Below are 17,879 nucleotides of genomic sequence, written 5' to 3'. Positions count from 1 at the left end.
TTTCTTTTGCCTTCAATCTTCAGTTCTTTCTTTAAATAATTTCATTTATTTATTTGCTGTGCTGGGTCTTCATGCTCTGAGGGCTTGTCTCTACTTCTGGTGAACAGGGCTACTTTTCGTTGTGATGCATGGGCTTCTCTTGAGGAGCAGACTCTAGGCTCACGGGCTCAGTAGTGGTGATGCATGGGTTCAATAGTTGTGGTTCCTGGGCTCTAGAGCACGGTCTCAATATTTGTGGTGCACAAACTTAGTAGCTCCAAGGCATGTGGGATCTTTCTAGACCAGAGATCAAACTCGTGTCTCCTGCATTGGCAGGTGGATTCTTTACCACTGAGCCACCAGGGAAGCCCCTATATAAATATAAGTGTGTGTGTATATATATATTCTTTTCATATTCTTTTCCATTATAGGTTATTATAAGGTATTGAACATAGTTCCCTATGTTGTACAATAGGACCTTATTATTTATCTATTTTATATGTAGTAGTTTGTATCTATTAGTCCCAATTTGTATATTTCATTACATGTAAATTTTACCTTAAAGAATTGTAAACCAGGAAAAAAGTCCATCTGCCCACATCCACACAAAACACAATGCAATAAAGAGAAAGAAAGCCATCCAGCTAGTGACAGGGGTGGGATGCCCTGTCACCTTCAGGAAAAGCTGCACTTGGGAATTCCCTGGTGGTCCAGTGGTTAGGAATCTGCGCTTTCACTGCAGGGGCCACGGATTCCATCACTGGTCAGGGAATTAAGATCCCACACACACACAAAAAAAAAAAAAAAGAAGAAGAAGGAAATGTTGCCTTTTCTCTGTCAGGAAAGCAAGGCTACATATGTGGCTCAGATTCTGGTAGGTGGGTGAGCATGCTGCTTTTTCTATGGGATAAGAGATGAGACCGTCAACAGAGGGACGAAAGGGTCTGGAGGTTTGAGAGGGCAGAGAATAATGTAAGTGTTGGGACTTCCCCAGTGGTTCAGTGGTTAAGAATCTGCCTGCCAATGCTGGGGATAAGAGTTCGATCCCTGCCCTGGGAAGATTCCATACGACACAGAGTAACTAAGCCCTATTCACCACAACTACTGAGCCCTGGTCGGGCCTACTCTCCAAAATAAGAGAAACCACGACAATGAAAAGCCTAGAACTGCAGCTAGAGAGTAACCCGATGCCATGCCAAGTTGCTTCAGTCATGTCCAGCTGTTTGCAACCTCATGGACTGTAGCCTGCCAGGTTCCTCTGTCCATGGGATTCTCCAGGCAAGAATACTGGAGTGGGTTGTCATTTCCTTCTCCAGGAGTTCTTTCCAACCGCAGGGATCGAACCCGAAGAGAGTAACCCCTGCTTGCCACAACTAGAGAAAAGCCAGGTGCAGAAACAAAGACCCAGAGCACCCAAAAACAAAATAAATTAATTTTTAAAAATTTAAATGTATGTGTTGGAAGTCAAGAAGAGGCCAGTTGGAGATCAGGAAAGTTCAGCTGCCCTTGGGTGTCTTTCAGTTTCTCCCATTACACCTTCACTTCCCAACTGGGTTGGCCTTTGCCCCCAAGTGGACATTAAATAATATCCGGGGTAATTTTTTATTTTTACACCTGGCAGGGGGGTTACTACTGACATCTAGGAGGTAGAAACCAGAGATACTGCTAAACATCCTGCCACTCACAGGACAGCTTCCACCCCAAGAGAATTACTAGCCCAAATGTCAACAGTGTTGAGGCTAAGGAAACTCACAATACATCCCTCCCTACCCTACATTCCTTCTGCAGCAGGGCAGCAAGTCAGACCATAAGAAGAACTCAAAGCCCCTTAAAACTCCCTTTCTCAGGAGTCCCAAGTTCCCCACTAAGGCAAGTCCCAAGAGGCCCCTCTCAACCCAGTTCTGGGGTCAGAGAAAAGTCACTTGTGGGGTTCCCATACGTCAAGTACTACTCCTCTCCCCCAGAAGTAGGGGTTCATGCCAAGGGAAACTAGAGATCCATAATCCCATAATCAAGCCTTTACCCCTCTTCCAGGACCTGCCCTAACCAGCCTTTCTGGGACTGAAACAGTAGCACAGGCCCCACCTCCACCCTAACAGGGGCCTGAGATCTGGGATATCAAATTCCCCAGTACCTCCAAGCACTTCCTCCCCCACCCTCCATGGGAAAAACAACCACCATGGTGTTTACCAATGGACCTGGTTGCCGGGGAGGTGGAGGGCGGAACAAAACCTCCACTTGGCCTTGCAGACTCTTAACCTCTGGGGCTCTCTCGCACACCTTACCCTCCAAGGAACTAGAGTCCTAGCCCCCTTCAGGTTTTTGCAACCTGCCCTTCTGACCTAGCTAGGAGTTGAGTGTGGTCAGTTTCTGGGGGTAAAGAGACAAGGATAGAATCAGAGCAGGTGGGGGGCTTAGGAGAGAGGCAGAAGTGGAGGTGGGCAGTAGCGGGGGTACCCTTCACATCTGAGGCCCTGTCTAGTGAGGTTCCTGCCTGCCCTGCCCTTCTCCCAAGTCTTCCTTGATCCTCAGTCTGGCTTCAGTCCTGTCCACTGCACTCCACCTCTTGGAGGCGTGAGAGACAGACAGACACTCAGTCAGGAGGAGAGAGCGACTGAGAAAGACTGTGGAGAGAGAGAAGCAGGGAGAAAAGAGAAAGGCCACAAAGAAAATGAGGGGGCAGAAGAGATGGTGAAAGATAGAGACACAGAGGAAGAGAGACGGGGAGCGACAGAGACATAAAAAAGAGACAAGAAGATGCAGCGGCCAAAGCGGAGACACGTACAGAATTTCAGAGACAAACCGCAAGAGACAGAGAAGGGTGAGAAGAGCTGTGAAAACGGGGCCCCAGAAAATGAGAATCCTTTCCCACCCCAGTACAGAGACCCTGACTTCATCCCTACCCCTTCATTTGGCCAAAGCCCTACAATTCTAAACCAGACCCAGAACTAGATCCAGGATCCCCAGTGGCAACAACAACAAAAAATAGAGAAGACTTCACCCCCAATCCAGGACAGATGGCCAGCACTGGCCACAGTGAGAAGAGGTAAGGTCAGCCCAGGGGAGGAGAAGGCAGGGCTCCCAAGGCACTCATTCGAGGCCTCATTCCAGCTGGCTGTGAGCCCCAGCCCAGGCAAGGAAGGCAGGAAAGTGGGAGGGATTAAGTCACTCACCAGATGAACTAGGAAAAAGAGTGGTAAGCAGGGATGGACGGAGATGATTTAAGGGCAGCTCCCACCCCTCAGTTCCGAGCTCCTGGGCACACATCTGGAGCAGCCGCTGCCAGCCGGATTGGTCCCTCCAGCACACCCCTCAGCAGCTCAGCAGGTAGAGGGCTGGTCACAGAAGAGGGGGTGACTCTCAAGAGAGAGGGTCACTGGCTCCATCTCCCTGTCCTGAGACTGGCCGGGGTCTGCCTTGTCAGCTCCTCTGAGGGGTCTCTGGGTCTATCTCTCAGGGGCTGTCTCTGGGACCCTGTTCTTGAATTTACCAAAGCATTTCAGAGTTCCGAGCCAGGGCTTGGCACTGGCACTCTTTGTGACGCACTTTACCCAGCCAGGTGGCATCTCTTTCTGCAATGTGACTCCTGGGTTCAGGACACCTTTCGGTCTGTTTCTGCTTATGCCCTCCCGCTGTCTCTGCCTGTCTCCGTCGAATGTCCCCTGCCCGTCTCTCTGTCTGTCCGTCTGAGTGTCTGTCTGTCTCCCTCCACGTCTCTCTGTGTCTGTCACTCTCTTCTCCACTGGCCTCTGGGCTTGCCTCTGCCTCCTCTCTCCATCTGCTTGTCACCCTCTTCCTCCTATCTGTCAGTGTCCATCTCTATGTCTCTCTGTCAGGGTATATCTCTGTCTCCCCCCATCTCTCGTCTCTTTCTCTAGCTCTGTGTCTTCTCTAGTTCGATCTCCCTTCTCTAGTCTCTCTCTGTCTGCCTCTCTTTCTGTGACTTCTCTCTGTCTGGCTATTTCTCTGTCTTGATTTGTCTGTCTCAGTTCCTGTGTGTCTCTATCTCTCTATATCCCTATGTGAAAGATGATAGATGAAAATTGATAGCTGGTAGGCAGATAGTTAAATAGATAGACATCGATAGATAACAGACTGAAGACAGACAACAGACAGACAGATAATAGATTGTAGTTGTTGTTCAGGCGTGTCTGACTCCTGAATAGATAAACAGATAACTAGATATATAGAAGGTAGACATGCACAGATATCCAGATAGCTCACTCTGTTTTTTGTTCCCCGGTGGCTCAGATGGTAAAGCGTCTGCCTGCAATGCAGGAGACCCAGGTTCGATCCCTGGGTGGGGAAGATCTCCTGGAGAAGGAAATGGCAACCCACTCCAGTACTCTTGCCTGGAGAATCCCATGGACCGAGGAGCCTGGTAGGCTACAGTCCATGGGGTCGCAAAGAGTCGGGCACACTGAGCGACTTCACTTTCACTTTCACTTATCTCTGCATGTAACTCTGTCTCTTTTAGTCTCTGTCTCTCTGTCTCTGTCTCTCTTCTGTCCCCCTCCATCGGTCTTGATTTCTGTCTCTCTGTATTTTGATTACCTCATGCCCTTTTTTCTCTCTCTCCCTCCCTTCCCCTCTCCTTCCATCTCTTCTCCCATCCCCTGGCCTTTTCCAGTGTCTCCCTCTCTCTACTTCCTTTTTCCTCTCCATCTGCTCCCATTTCTGGGGGCTGGGGGAGGCAAGTCTCCAGAAGGAGATGAGGAGTGAAAGGCTCTCACTCCCTCCCCAGCGCTGCCTTCTCCCTGCCCAACTCCCAACCCAGGTGCCTGCAACTGCCTGCACCATGGACAGCATAAGTACAGCCATCTTGCTCCTGATCCTGGCTCTTGTCTGTCTACTCCTGACCACCAGCTCAAAGGGCAAGGGCCGGCTGCCCCCAGGCCCCAGGGCCCTCCCATTCCTGGGAAATTTGCTGCAGCTTCGCTCCCAAGATATGCTGACCTCCCTCACCAAGGTCAAAAGACTAGGCTTGGCTGAAGGGAGGGCTAAGGGAGAGGGGTCCCTGGCCCCAGAGCCCCCTGTGACCTCTGTCTTCTTACCCTCAGCTGAGCAAGGAATTCGGCGCAGTGTACACGGTGTACCTGGGGCCCAAACGGGTGGTGGTCCTCAGCGGGTACCAAGCCGTGAAGGAGGCTCTGGTGGACCAGGCGGAGGAGTTCAGTGGCCGCGGCGACTACCCTGTCTTCTTCAACTTCACCAAGGGCAACGGTGAGCCTGCTCCCGCCTCCTCCACTCCCCACCCATTCCACACGGAGGGAGGGAATAGGGCAGAAGAATGGCCTCCCAATTTTGGTGACACTCAGGACTTCTGATCTCACTGATGACCCCAGGTGGAGTGGAGCCAAGTAGGGTGAAGTCTGTCCCACCTTCACCACCCCCAAACCCCACCACCACCTTTTTTTCTTCTTCTTCTTCTTCCTCTGGCTGTGCCATGCGGCATGTGGGATCTCAGTTCCCTGACCAAGGATGGAACTCATACTCCCTGCATTTGAAGCAGAGTCTTAACCACTGGACTTCCAGGGAAATCCCTCCTTCAGCCATCTTGAATTGTACTTCTACACCCATTCCCATCTCCACCCAACTCCAACCCAATCCAACGCCGACTCTCATTGCAGTGCTTCTCTCTACCCTAACCACATCATCAAATTTCCATCTCAGTCAAGTGGCTTAATTATCTTGCCCCAGTCTGTATTGTCCACTTCTCCCCGATCCCCACCAACCCCGTTTCCATGTTCCCATTTCAATCTCAACTCCATCTCTCTCTCAACACTGACTATACCTCACTGCAGCCTCCATTCCCACTACAAACCTCTCCCAATCTCCATAGTAAAATCTAGTATTAACCCATCCTGATCCTTTAGTCAAACTCAATTCCATTATCATTTTCCTCCCCAGCCCCATTTTCTATCTCAGTCACCTACTGAAGTTTGCAGTCCCTAGGTCTCACTTTTGACCTATATCCCTCTACTGTCGCCAAAACCAATACTACCACATATCGACCCAACCCCCAAGCTCAATCTCAACCCCAATCCACCAATCACTCTCATTCTACCCAGTTCCATCCCCACACTAATCTCAGACCCAACTTCTCATCTACCCCGTTATCTCCCCTCATCCCCACTTTCGTCCCCAACCCAACTCACACCCAGCTTCATCCCCATCCACCCAGCAACTCACATCACTCACTCCAAACCTCTCCTAGTTCAGTATCTTGTCCTCTGTAGGTCTGGAAGTCACCTAGTCTTGTGGAATTTTTGTAACATAAGTCTCTTACTCAAAGGAAGCTGTGTGGCACGGCCCAATATATGAGAAGGAAAGAACAAAAAGAAAAGGAAGGAAAGAGGAAAAGAGGGAAGGGGAGGTAGGTGGGAAGGAAAGAAGAAAGTTGCTCTAAATGAAAAGGGGGTCCTGGAGACCTATCTCCTAGACTATTCGTCTCCCCCTAAAGAATCACTATGGCTCCCCCTTGCCCTTACACTAGATGGGTCCCAGCTGCCCCAGGATCTGAAGTTGGAAAGTTCTAATTTTTTTTAAAAGAAAAGAAAGAGAAAAAAAGAACACCTATTGGATACTGAGTACACTTGCTACCTTCCTGTCTCCTGGCGTGATCTTATGACCTCACCTGTCCAGATGCAAGGAGGTAGAGAAATGCCCGCTACTTTTACACAGAAAACATCTGGATATATATACATCATCTGTTACCAGAAATAGCCAGCATCTAATTATTCAGTACATAGGGTAACAGCAGGGTTCTTCCGCCTAGCCTCCACCTTTGGGCCCTCCCCTCTCCACCCTCAGTCTATTATCATGAGAAGGCTGCTACAAGAGGTCGATGAGATGATGCACACAATGAAGGCAAAACATGATACTTTCTTCCTCTTTAGCATCCAGTTCCCTGAGGACTGGAGGACTAGAGGACTCAGAGATGAACACATGTGAGACCGCATATCCTATTGCAGCTCCTATTGTGATCCTAGGAGTACAGTGATGGCCAAGACAGGCCCCCACCCCGCTTTCACAGTTCAATGAAGAGGGCAGGTTCCTTGTCAGACAGTGACAGCCCAGAGTCGTCAGGTCTGTGGTAGCAGAAACAGAGACAGGGTAAGCATGACTGTGGGGATTAAAGCCCAAGGCCCTATGGAAGCTCAAAGGAGGTACCTGACCCAGGCCAGAGGGTCTGAAAGGACTTACTGGCAGGGCTGGGGAGAGATTCCAAACTCGGGGTCTTTCTCTTATCAAACATCAGGAAAGGGGATTCAGTTGACAGCGATCTTGGGAATAGGTCATTGGTGGAGCTGGCCCCTTCCCTTCTACCCAGGCATTGCCTTCTCCAATGGAGACCGGTGGAAAGTCCTTAGAAAGTATTCTGTTCAAATTCTGCGCAACTTCGGCATGGGGAAGAGGACCATTGAGGAGCGGATCCTGGAAGAAGGACACTTCCTGCTGGAGGAGCTTCGGAAAACCCAAGGTCCGTTTCCCCACATGCAGCCCATACCCCTCATTCACCTCCAGCCTACTTAGGGAGTCAGGGCAGCCCCATACAATAGCATGGGTGTGAACTCAGAACTCCTAGAGGCTTCTCACTTGACCGATGATAAGATAGGCGCCCCCTGGAGGTGGATCCGTTTGTGACACTGTGTTTCCTTGAGGTAGGGTGACAGTGGGCGTCCCAGGTGGCGCTAGCAGTAAAGAACCTGCCTACCAATGCAGAGATGCGGTTTCGATCCCTGGGGTGGGAAGATCCCCTGGAGAAGATCCCCTGGCCACCCACTCCAGTAGTCTTGCCTGGAGAATCCCATGGACAGCGGAGCCTGGCAGGTTATGGTCTATAGGGTCGCAGAATTGGACACAACTGAAGCAACTCAGCATGCATGCACAGGGTGGCAGAATATGTCCTGGCCCCTTTGTTGTGCTGTCTCTGTGTGTTATTTGGAGCGCTGCTCCTGTCATTGGAAATGGCAACCCACTCCAGTGTTCTTGCCTGGAGAATCCCAGGGACGGGGGAGCCTGGTGGGCTGCCATCTATCGGGTCGCACAGAGTCGGACACAACTGAAGCGATTTAGCAGCAGCAGCAGCCTGTCATCGTGGCGGGTAATATGCTGCTGCTGCTGCTCTTGAAAACTCACCATGTGTGGGGGCCTGTGCTAAGCACATTTTCAGGCACAAGCCCCTTAAGCCTTGGAACAATCCATCTTGCAGATGAGAAGACTGAGGCACAGAGAGATTGAGCAACCACCTTGAAATGATAAAGCTAGAAAGTAGAAGAGCCAAGATTTAAACCAAAGTCTTAGATACCAAAGTCCTCATGCCAGACATTAATACCCATTTATCCAGTGCTTACAGATTCCAGGCACTATGGTAAACTCTTTGCATGTGTTGACAAGTTGCACCCTCCCAGAAAACCTAGGGAGTTATTACAAGTGATGAAGCTGAGGCCTAGAAAGGTTAGTCATGTGCCTGAGAAGTGCCAGAGATGGGATATAAACCCAGGTCAAAGCTGTCAACCATGAAAAAAAGTTAATAATCAACATTTAAAGTGATGCCTACCATATGCCAGCACTGTTTCAAAACTCTGTATATCACCTTGAAAAATCACCCAGGGACATCCCTGGTGGTCCAGTGGTTCAGACTCCATACCTCCACTTCAGGGGGTGCAGTTTCCAGCCCTCGTTCAGGAACTAAGTCCTGGCATGCTGCACAGCATGGCCAAAGTAAATTTAAAATTTTTCAGTTCTCCTTTAGAAAAGAGAAATCACCCAAACCTCAAAATTAGTACTATCATGAACCCCATTTTACAGAAGAAATTGAGGCAGAGAAAGGTAAATGGCCCTCTACCCTGATCTCCAAATCTTGCTGACTCTGGGGGGAGAAGTGGCAGGTAATACCTCATGGATTAAATGACATGATGTAAGTAAAAGAATAATAACTGCCTGAATTATTTTCTTGTTGCTACTGCAACAAACTGCCACAAATTTAATGTCTTAAAACAATACAAAGTTATTCTCCTCCAGTTCTGGGGGTCCAAAGTTTAAACTGGGTCAGCAGAGCTGGCTTCTTCTGGAGGTTCTAAAGGACAATCCAATTCCTCACCTTTTTTTAGCCTCTCGGCTGCCTGCATTCTTCAGCTTGTAGCCCCTTCCTTCATCTTCAAATCCAGCAGCATAGCATCCGCCAATGTCTCTTCCTCTCTCTCCCCCTCTTTCCATCACCACATCACTTTTGGGGGGTTTGTGAGTTGGCCACACTGTGCAGCTTGATCTTAGTTCCCAACCAGGAATTGAACCTGAGCCCTTGGCAGTAGAAGCACAAAGAACCAACCACTGGACCACCAGGGAATTCCCATCACATCACCTTTTCTACTCAGATCCTTTGCTTTCTTATAAGGACCCATGTGATTACATTAAACCCACCTAGATAATCCAGAATAATCTCCCATCCCAAGATCCTTAACTTAATCACATATGCACAGGCTTTTGGAATTGGGACATGGACATCTTGGTGGGGGGGGGGGGGGTGGGGGTGGGAGCATGGCGGGGGGCATTACTCAGTCTACCATACCACCTTTCTTTGGCTCATGATGGCATGATGGCCCTTAACTAAGCATTCCCAGTGAATGTGTATTCACTGACTCTTTATAAGAGCCCCATGAGAAGACTATCATCAAGCCCATTTTATAGGCGGGAAAACTGAGGCTCAGAGAAGGGAATTTGGTTCCCATAGGTCACATGTAGACTAAGAGGCCAAGCCAAAATCCAGACCATGTCTAGTTAACTCCAGATTCAGTTTTCTGGGCTGTGCTATTGTGTAATGGCCAATGTGGGAATGCCCTGTATTGGTATTGCTTTCTGTGATCCGTTGGGTCATCAGATCATTGGATGTCAGGGGTTGTGTTGTGTGTCATTGCTGAGTGAGGTTGTAGTGTTGTCAGGCACTGGGTGTAAAGTTGTATTGTGTATGCTGTGTATTGTGTCACCAAGAATACCCTGTGCAGCTGTTTAGTATTACTGTCGATGTGGTGTAGGGTAATGTGCGTTCTGTGCTGTCTGTTGTGTTGCCAGATATTTTGTGGGCGCTGTTGTGCTGTGTTAGGTGGCCTGGAGCAGGCATTCAGTGCTGTGAGTCACACTGATACGGTTGGGTTGGATGTAGTGCGGTTGCTGCCTGGGGCCTGGTTTGTCGTACACTGTGTCTCGAGCCACGCCCCTTGACCCATTTGCCCTTCACTTTCAGGCAAGCCCTTCGACCCCACGTTTGTGGTGAGCCGCTCCGTGTCCAACATTATCTGCTCTGTGATCTTCGGTTCCCGCTTCGACTACGACGACGACCGTCTGCTCACCATTATCCACCTCATCAATGAAAACTTCCAAATCATGAGTAGCCCCTGGGGAGAGGTCAGGAGACCGAATTCCATGGGCGAGAGGGTTGGGGGGTCCCGCCAGTTCAGGGCTATCCAGGAAGAAGTGGGTAGGGAAGGAATTGCTATTGGCCCCGCCCTCTCCGTCTGACCCCGCCCCCCGAGTATGCGGCGGCCCCGCCCACTCTGCAAGGGCTCTGCTGACACACAGGCCCCGCCCCACCCTAGACACACACACACACACACACACACACACACACACACACACCCCTTCACCTTACCGTCTCTGCTGCCGCCTGCTCCTCCCAACCCCTCCAACTCTGCTCCATCCTTAGATGTACAATATCTTTCCGAACCTCCTGGACTGGGTGCCGGGGCCACACCGACGCCTTTTTAAGAACTACGGACGCATGAAGGACCTCATCGCCCGCAGCGTCCGTGAACACCAGGCTTCCCTTGACCCAAACTCTCCCCGAGACTTCATTGATTGCTTCCTTACCAAGATGGCACAGGTAAGTAAGCCCTACCTGGAAGTCCCATCTCTGATCTGACCTTCCATCCTGCTTCGAACCAACAAGGATCTCGAGATGAGCGTGTTTGGGTCTGAACTCCCCACATCCAGGAAGTGAAGGTGGATCACCTGGCTCTTCTGGGGCCACTCAGGGCCTCCGCCAATTAACAGGCTCATTAAGAAATCCTTCAGGGTTTGTTTATTTGATCGGCCGCTTGGCTGAGATTTTCCCTACCCTGCCCTCCGCGCTCCCCAGATCCCCCAAGGAAAGGAAATTGAACGGAGGAGGCGCTGAACTGGCACCCAGTAGCAGCTGTGCAGAGTCTCGGTGCCCAAAGATCTCCCTCCGCCTTGGCTCACATCCCCGGCCCTTAACCCCTGCAGGAAAAGCAGGACCCGCTGAGCCACTTCTTCATGGATACTCTGCTGATGACCACACACAATCTGCTCTTCGGCGGCACTGAGACCGTGGGTACCACGCTGCGCCACGCCTTCCGACTGCTCATGAAGTATCCAGAAGTGCAAGGTGCGAGCGCCGGGAGCCCCGCCCACAGACCTTGAGCACCTGCCCAGTGTGCCTGGTAGCGAGAGCCGCCACCTCACGCCTGGGTCCCACAGCCGAACCCGCAAGCCCACTGGAGGCTGACCCCACTCACGTGGCTCCCTCGATCCACATATTCTGCCCGGACGGAGACCCGTCCGCAAGGCCTTGCTTTGGGACTCATCTCTGACCCTGCACACAAAACTTGCACAGACGCCCAGAGCCCAGGCCTGCCCAAGAATCCCTCCCCTCCCACCTCACGGCCTGCGACCCCGCCTCCCCAAACCCTGCTTCTGGGTCTTCCCCTTAACCTTCCTGGCCGCCTGGACGCTGTGCGGAGACCGACTGGATCTTTGCCGCCCACCCCACCCCTGATTTCTCAGCTGTCCTGCACACCCTGCTCTCTCCATCCATCCTCCAGCAGCCCTAGTCCTCGAAGCCCCGCCGGCAATCCCATGTGGGACCTGGACTCCAAGCAGCCCTGTCACCCTGTCCGCACAACCTCACCCCTGGAAGCCCAGGCGGGACGAAACTTTCGCCCTCACTGCATCTCTGAACCCAGCCCCTCCCTCTGAACCTCCATCTAACCTTCGCATGCACCCCTGCAGCGTCCCCCGACCCCCGACCCCGACCTCGACTGGAAAGCAGTGAGCGGCTGGACTGCTTCCACACGCATGCACACACCTCTTCTCTGCACAGTCGAGTCTGCTGATCCCCTCAACAACCGCTCTCCCCTCCCCCCACCCCAGTTCGAGTCCAGGAGGAAATCGACCGCGTGGTGGGACGCGAGCGGCTGCCGTCGGTGGAGGACCGAGCGGCGATGCCTTACACAGACGCGGTGATCCACGAAGTGCAGCGCTTCGCAGACGTCATCCCCATGAGCTTGCCGCACCGTGTCACTCGGGACACGAACTTTCGAGGCTTCACGATACCCAGGGTGCAGTGGTCACCTGGCAAACCATACCTAAAACCTTAGGAAGAGGCATTCCACACTCTTGATATGGGCATCCAGGGTTCCAGCAAGGAAGACCCAGGCCCTAGCAACAGACATCTGAGGCCCTTAAATCCAGAACCTCAGCCCCTTCCCAAGACCTCATTCTATACCATACTGGACTAGACCCTGTCCTGAACACCAGGCCCCTTCCCTGTGACCCCTAGGACCCCTCTCTGAAATCCCCAAGGTCTGAGAATTCATACTGGGGACCCCCTGTACCTAAACACTGTTCTGGGAGACCTTACTCCCTCCCCAAGAACCCCAGATTTGTTTCTACAAGGAGGGTATCCGACATCCCTACCTTAGACCCCAACAGAATCATTTTCAGCACCCGTCACTGGGAACCCTAGACACCCATACCCATTTCCTGGACTCCTGATGTAGACCCAGGCTCTGTAGAGTGGAAATCCTCTACTGGGAACCTCCCAGCCCTTTTAACCGGCCACTGATTCTGCCTCCCCACCCACGCAGGGCACAGATGTCATCACCCTCCTTAATACAGTTCACTATGACCCCAGCCAATTTCTGAAGCCCAAGGAATTCAACCCTGAACATTTTCTGGATGCCAATATGTCCTTCAAGAAGAGCCCTGCCTTCATGCCTTTCTCAGCAGGTGAGAGTGGTGGAGGGCAACGGTCCGTCTTTCTGGCCCAATATTCCACCTACATTCCCCAAGCCTAATTCAACTCTCCAAACCCTTTCACTTCTTCATCCCACCCAATCCTCAGCTTTAGACGTGCAGATGTCCTTTCTCCTTCTCAACTCTTCCCTTACAGGCTGATAGCAAATGACAGCCTTGTGGAGGGAGGCAGGGAAACAGGATTGTCATCCAACTTGGACATGGTCATTATCAGGCTCTCCACTGGGTGGTGCAGTTGAAGCGGTTCTGGGTTTTCTTGCCTTTGGTCCTTAAACGGCTGAAAAAAACATCTTTTCCTGCTTAACTCAGTGTTCGAAAAGGTAGTAGGGTGCATAATAATAGGTAACCTACAACACTGCCTACTGTGCGCCAGTGCTACCTCTGAGAACTGTAAGAGTGGTGGCTAAAAGATGCACTTTGCTGCCAGACCCCAGCTTTGTTATATTCTAGTGGCTCGGCCTTGGATATGCTCCTTCCCTTCTCTGTGCTTCGGGTTTTGCATCTATGAAATGGCGATCATAAAAAAGCCCACCTCTGGGAGTTGTTATAAGGATGAAATTAATTGATAGTAGGGCTTAGAGCAGCGAGGGCCCACACATACTAAACTAACATAGCATTATATTCTCACTGTTTCACCTCCATTTACCTTTCACAACAACCTGAAAAAAAGTGAAAACGTTAGTTGCTCAGTGGTTTCCAAGCTCCTCTGTCCGTGGAATTCTCCAGGCAATAATACTGGGGTGGGTAGCCATTCCCTTCTCCAAAGGATCTTCCTGACCCCAGGAATCCAACCTGGATTGCAGGCAGATTCTTCACAGTCTGAGCCATCAGGAAAAGTCCCTCATAGCAACCTAATGAAGCACTATTATCCTCCCCATTTCAGATACCTACCCAGAAACTCTGGCTTGCCCAAGATCACATAACTAGTAATGGTAGTCAGGATTCGAATCCCTGCAAGGTTGCACTTGTAGGAGGTCCACAATATACTTTAAATTGTCTGTCCCGGACCTTTAGATAGAGGGGTCTGTGAGTCCCCAGTCATTATTCTCATGCTTTCCTCTGAAAGTGGAGGAGGCCCTTCACCCCGTTTTGTCTCATTGCTCCTCCGCGTCCTTTCTCCCTGCAGGACGCCGGCTGTGCCTGGGCGAGGCGCTGGCGCGCATGGAGCTCTTCCTCTACCTCACCGCCATCCTGCAGAGCTTCTCGCTGCAGCCGCTGGGGGCGCCCGAGGACATCGATCTGACCCCGCTCAGCTCGGGTCTCGGCAATTTGCCCCGGCCTTACCAGCTCTGCGTGCTCGCACGCTGACGCCGCATCCCTTCCAGATTCGTCTGTGAACGATGGGGCCTGTCTGGAGGGGTGCTTCGATCCATCGTCTCGTTCCCCTGCGCCCCATCCCTCTCGCTGTCACACTCGCTTCCTATCACCTTGCGCCAGCTGCATGCCCTTCCCCAACATTCCTCTTTACCTTCTGAGCCGCTGAAGCAGAAAAAGCCATGGGGAAGGGAAAGCACGTGCCTTGTTTAATCCACAGAATTCGTTCTACTGCACACCCTTTTGTAGAGAAGGCTTTTTTTTTTTTTAATATCACCTGGTTTATTGAGAAAAGTTCATAATAAAACTTCAACTGCTATTTTTACAACTTACAAAATAATTTGATATATAAAATGAATTGGTTTTCATTATGTAAGTACAAATAGTAAAAAAAATAATAATATTCCATGTGATATATCATATTTGCAAGTCAGAGAAATCCCACATTCCTGAATTCTCCTGTTAAATGTTTTACATCAGATATTCTTAATCTATTTACCAAAGGAAACCAGGTTTTTAACCATATTTAAGTTTTTGCTTACAGTTGCAATCTATCAGAAGTTGTGTCTACATGATTAGAGCCCGATCAAGCCAAAGATGAAAAATTCAAGCCATGTCTTCTCTTTAGGCTGTTTAATGTTACTTTTGTGATGGGAATGGCCCTCCTAATGCTTTACTGAACAACCTACTACTTAAAGGTCATAATGAATTACACCAGTCCATTTTTTCATCCAGTCTACTCTGGTCTAGAGCATATAGACACCAAAGAGCACAGAATTACTAGTAGCTTTCTACCACACCCCCACCCTATGAACCACTTTAAAAGAGAAAATTTCATCTCAAGATTTCACTGCTTAAGGAGGCCATACTACTGCAACAGGTTTTGGCCATGAAAGAATACTTTCCTAGATGTCATATTAAGTTAATGGAAAGCTTAGCCCCAAATCAATTATTCATGATATTCATTAGAAATTCTCACAAATGACATGCATTTAGGAACCAATTTTGCTTCTTTGAATAGCCAAAGGCTTGAAAAAATATTTTTGTGTGTTTCTTTTAGAATATTTAGTCACTGACAATTTTTACCAGTATCTTCTTCTTCTCCTCAGTCCTTAATAGACCCAACCCATTCCATCTGGGAAAAACAGAAACCTAACCAGATTTACTCAAATCTTTGAAACCTTCTCATTTTTACCTTATAAATTATGTGGTTACTTCCATACTCATATTCTTTTACAAATGCAATATCAATGGTATTGCTAGATATAAGGAAACATTGGCATATTAGTATTGAGTTGGCCAAAAAGTGAATTCAGGTTTTTCCATCAATCTTATGGACAAGCCTGAATGAAACTTTTAGCCAACTTAATAATCAGGTAATTAATTAAAAGAAGTAAGTCTTACTTAACACTACAAAACACATATAAAAGATGAATATGAAACTATAACACCACTTAAGAAACACTTTCCCCCGATTATTTTAGCATTTTGACCATAGTTTAATGATATGAACATTGTCCCCAAAACAGGTTCAAAGTATTCCGGGGGGAAACAGTTTCTTTCTCTGGAATCTATCTCAGCAGCAGTGATGTTCTTCTGCTCATTCCCCACCTTAGGCAGATGTGTAGAAGTACCTGGGCTTGGCATTGCCCAGCAGGTCATCTTCATAGTTGGGAAGGCAACAGAAGAAGAAGGCACAGCCAATCAGGATAATAGTGGCTGCCCACCCGAAGCCATAGGCCCAGTTATAGATGTAAGTGACAGCAGGGTTGAGGTGAAGGTTAAAGGTCTGAGTGTACTTCACAGGGTAAATTACCAGGGAGATGATCTGGAACACAGCAGCCAGGGCCAGAAGGCCTCTGATTACTCTCAGGAAGACAAGCATTTGGGGTCCACAGAGGGCAAAGAAGGAGAGGATGAAGCAGATCACCAGGATGATGAAACCGCAGAGCAGCATGGGGGCGGCTGCCCTTCCCCAAGCATATGTCATGAGGCTGTCGCAGACTTCTAGTAAATAATGCCACCACAGCGAGGACGTCTGGCTGTCATCGCTCGACTGCAGCCAGCCGCGGCCGGCCAGCGCGATGATGTCAAAGACGATGGCGCTAAGCAGTAGCAGCGGCAGGATCCACCTGCAGCGCTCGCAGGCCAGGCCGCAGCGCATCTCGACGGCGGCGGCAGGGAGGAGAGCAGCGCGCGAGGCTCGGACACCGGCGGAGAGTGGCCCTCGAGCGCGGGCAGCGCAACAAAAGGGAAGAGGCCTCGAGGAGGCGGCTCTTGGAGGACGCGGCTCGGGGTTGGCATCGGGGTCGTGGCGCCCACCCCACCTAGATTCCGGTGACTCCGGAGAAGGCTTTTTGTATCAGTTTCTATTAAATTATCTTTAGAATAGATTCAAACCTACCTTGGCTGAATTAAAGGGAGGAGGACAGTCCTCTAGGATGGACAGAAGTAAGGTCTGGCTGCAGAGAAGGGAGACACCTGGCTTGGATGCGTTCAACCCTCACTCTTAGGGAAGTTTAAAAAAAAAAAAATGGGAGAAAGTGTTCCCTGGAGACAGACTTGGAGGTAAAGGCTGGGAGGGCCTGAGTGAAAACAGAAGTAAAGAAACCAAGGCCAAGAAAAAGACAGCAGCCCAGAAAGTTTCCATAGGTCTGCCAGAGATGCAGGGTGCTGTACAAAGATGGAGATGTAAACAGAGAAAGTGAGAGATATGGAGAAATAAACAGACACGGAGACTGGGAAATCACAAGTACTACCACTTACCTGCTGCTGTTAAGTCACTTCAGTCATGTCCGACTCTGTGCGACCCCATAGACGGCTGCCCACCAGGCTTCCCCGTCCCTGGGATTCTCCAGGGAAAAATACTGGAGTGGGTTGCCATTTCCTTCTCCAATGCATGAAAGTGAAAAGTGAAAGTGAAGTCGCTCAGTCGTGTCCGACTCTTAGTGACCCCATGGACTACAGCCCACCAGGCTCCTCCGCCATGGGATTTTCCAGGCAAGAATACTGGAGTGGGGTGCCATTGCTTTCTCCGACCTAGTGCATCCTATTCACACACTGGTCCAAATACCTCATTTAAATCTTCCTATGGGGCAAAGCCAGGTGGCGCTAGTGGTAAAGACCCTGCCTGCTAATGCAGGAGACAAGAGAGAGGTGGGTTCCATCCCTGAGTGGGGAAGATCCCTTGGAGGCAGGCATGGCAATCCACTCCAGTATTGTTGCCTGGAGAATCCCAAGGACAGAGGAGCCTGGCAGGCTATAGTCCATAGGGTTGCAAAGACTTGGACCCCACTGAAGCGACTTAGCACACATACACATGGTGCAAAGCAATTTTGTTATACATTGTTTTAAATAAGGTAGGCTTTTATTTAGTTTATTATTTTTGGCTGCACTGGGTCTTCGTTGCTGCACACAGGCTTTCTCTAGTTGCAGTGAACAGAGGGAGGGGCTAGTCTAGTTGCTGTGCACAGATTCCTCATTGCAGTTGCTTCTCTTGTTGTGGAGCATGGGCTCTAGGGTGTGCAGTC

At 50.1% G+C, this 17,879-nt stretch overlaps 1 protein-coding gene, 1 non-coding gene and 1 pseudogene across 4 annotated transcripts; 2 read left to right on the top strand and 1 right to left on the bottom strand.

The window, feature by feature from the left end:
• Nucleotides 1-3,228: 3,228 nt before the first annotated feature.
• On the top strand, nucleotides 3,229-14,689 carry LOC147353877 (cytochrome P450 2F3). Of its 2 annotated transcripts, XM_086352615.1 has the most exons (10): nucleotides 3,229-3,306; nucleotides 4,757-4,948; nucleotides 5,040-5,202; nucleotides 7,313-7,462; nucleotides 10,226-10,386; nucleotides 10,685-10,861; nucleotides 11,245-11,386; nucleotides 12,151-12,338; nucleotides 12,867-13,008; nucleotides 14,162-14,689. In XM_086352615.1, the coding sequence occupies exons 2-10, from the start codon at nucleotides 4,778-4,780 to the stop codon at nucleotides 14,341-14,343; spliced, it is 1,476 nt and encodes a 491-aa protein (XP_086208741.1). In that variant the 5' UTR covers nucleotides 3,229-3,306; nucleotides 4,757-4,777; the 3' UTR covers nucleotides 14,344-14,689. The 2 variants fall into 2 exon arrangements, with proteins under 2 accessions (XP_086208741.1, XP_086208742.1); XM_086352616.1 differs by lacking the exon at nucleotides 4,757-4,948.
• On the top strand, nucleotides 4,216-4,287 carry TRNAC-GCA (transfer RNA cysteine (anticodon GCA)). Its single transcript has one exon. It is a non-coding gene; the product is annotated as a tRNA-Cys (tRNA).
• Nucleotides 14,690-15,824: 1,135 nt separating the features above from the next.
• LOC147353876 (p53 apoptosis effector related to PMP-22 pseudogene) lies at nucleotides 15,825-17,379 on the bottom strand (annotated as a pseudogene). Its single transcript, XR_015146020.1, has one exon. The product of XR_015146020.1 is annotated as a p53 apoptosis effector related to PMP-22 pseudogene (transcript).
• Nucleotides 17,380-17,879: the final 500 nt, after the last annotated feature.

The sequence above is a fragment of the Bos grunniens genome, chromosome 18, assembly GCF_055505025.1.
Source record: "Bos grunniens cultivar Pamir isolate PY7600 chromosome 18, Bosgru_T2T1.0, whole genome shotgun sequence".
In the NCBI taxonomy this organism is placed as follows: domain Eukaryota; kingdom Metazoa; phylum Chordata; class Mammalia; order Artiodactyla; family Bovidae; genus Bos; species Bos grunniens.
This window is presented reverse-complemented; position numbering and strand designations above follow the sequence as displayed.

What these genes read in the sequence shown, in the direction of transcription:
- LOC147353877 (XM_086352615.1), top strand. Translation starts at nt 4,778, where the DNA reads ATGGACAGCATAAGTACAGCCATCTTGCTCCTGATCCTGGCTCTTGTC. An exon ending in CAACTTCACCAAGGGCAACG is followed by an intron (nt 5,203 to 7,312) that starts GTGAGCCTGCTC and finishes CCTTCTACCCAG; the next exon opens with GCATTGCCTTCTCCAATGGA. An exon ending in TGAGTAGCCCCTGGGGAGAG is followed by an intron (nt 10,387 to 10,684) that starts GTCAGGAGACCG and finishes CTCCATCCTTAG; the next exon opens with ATGTACAATATCTTTCCGAA.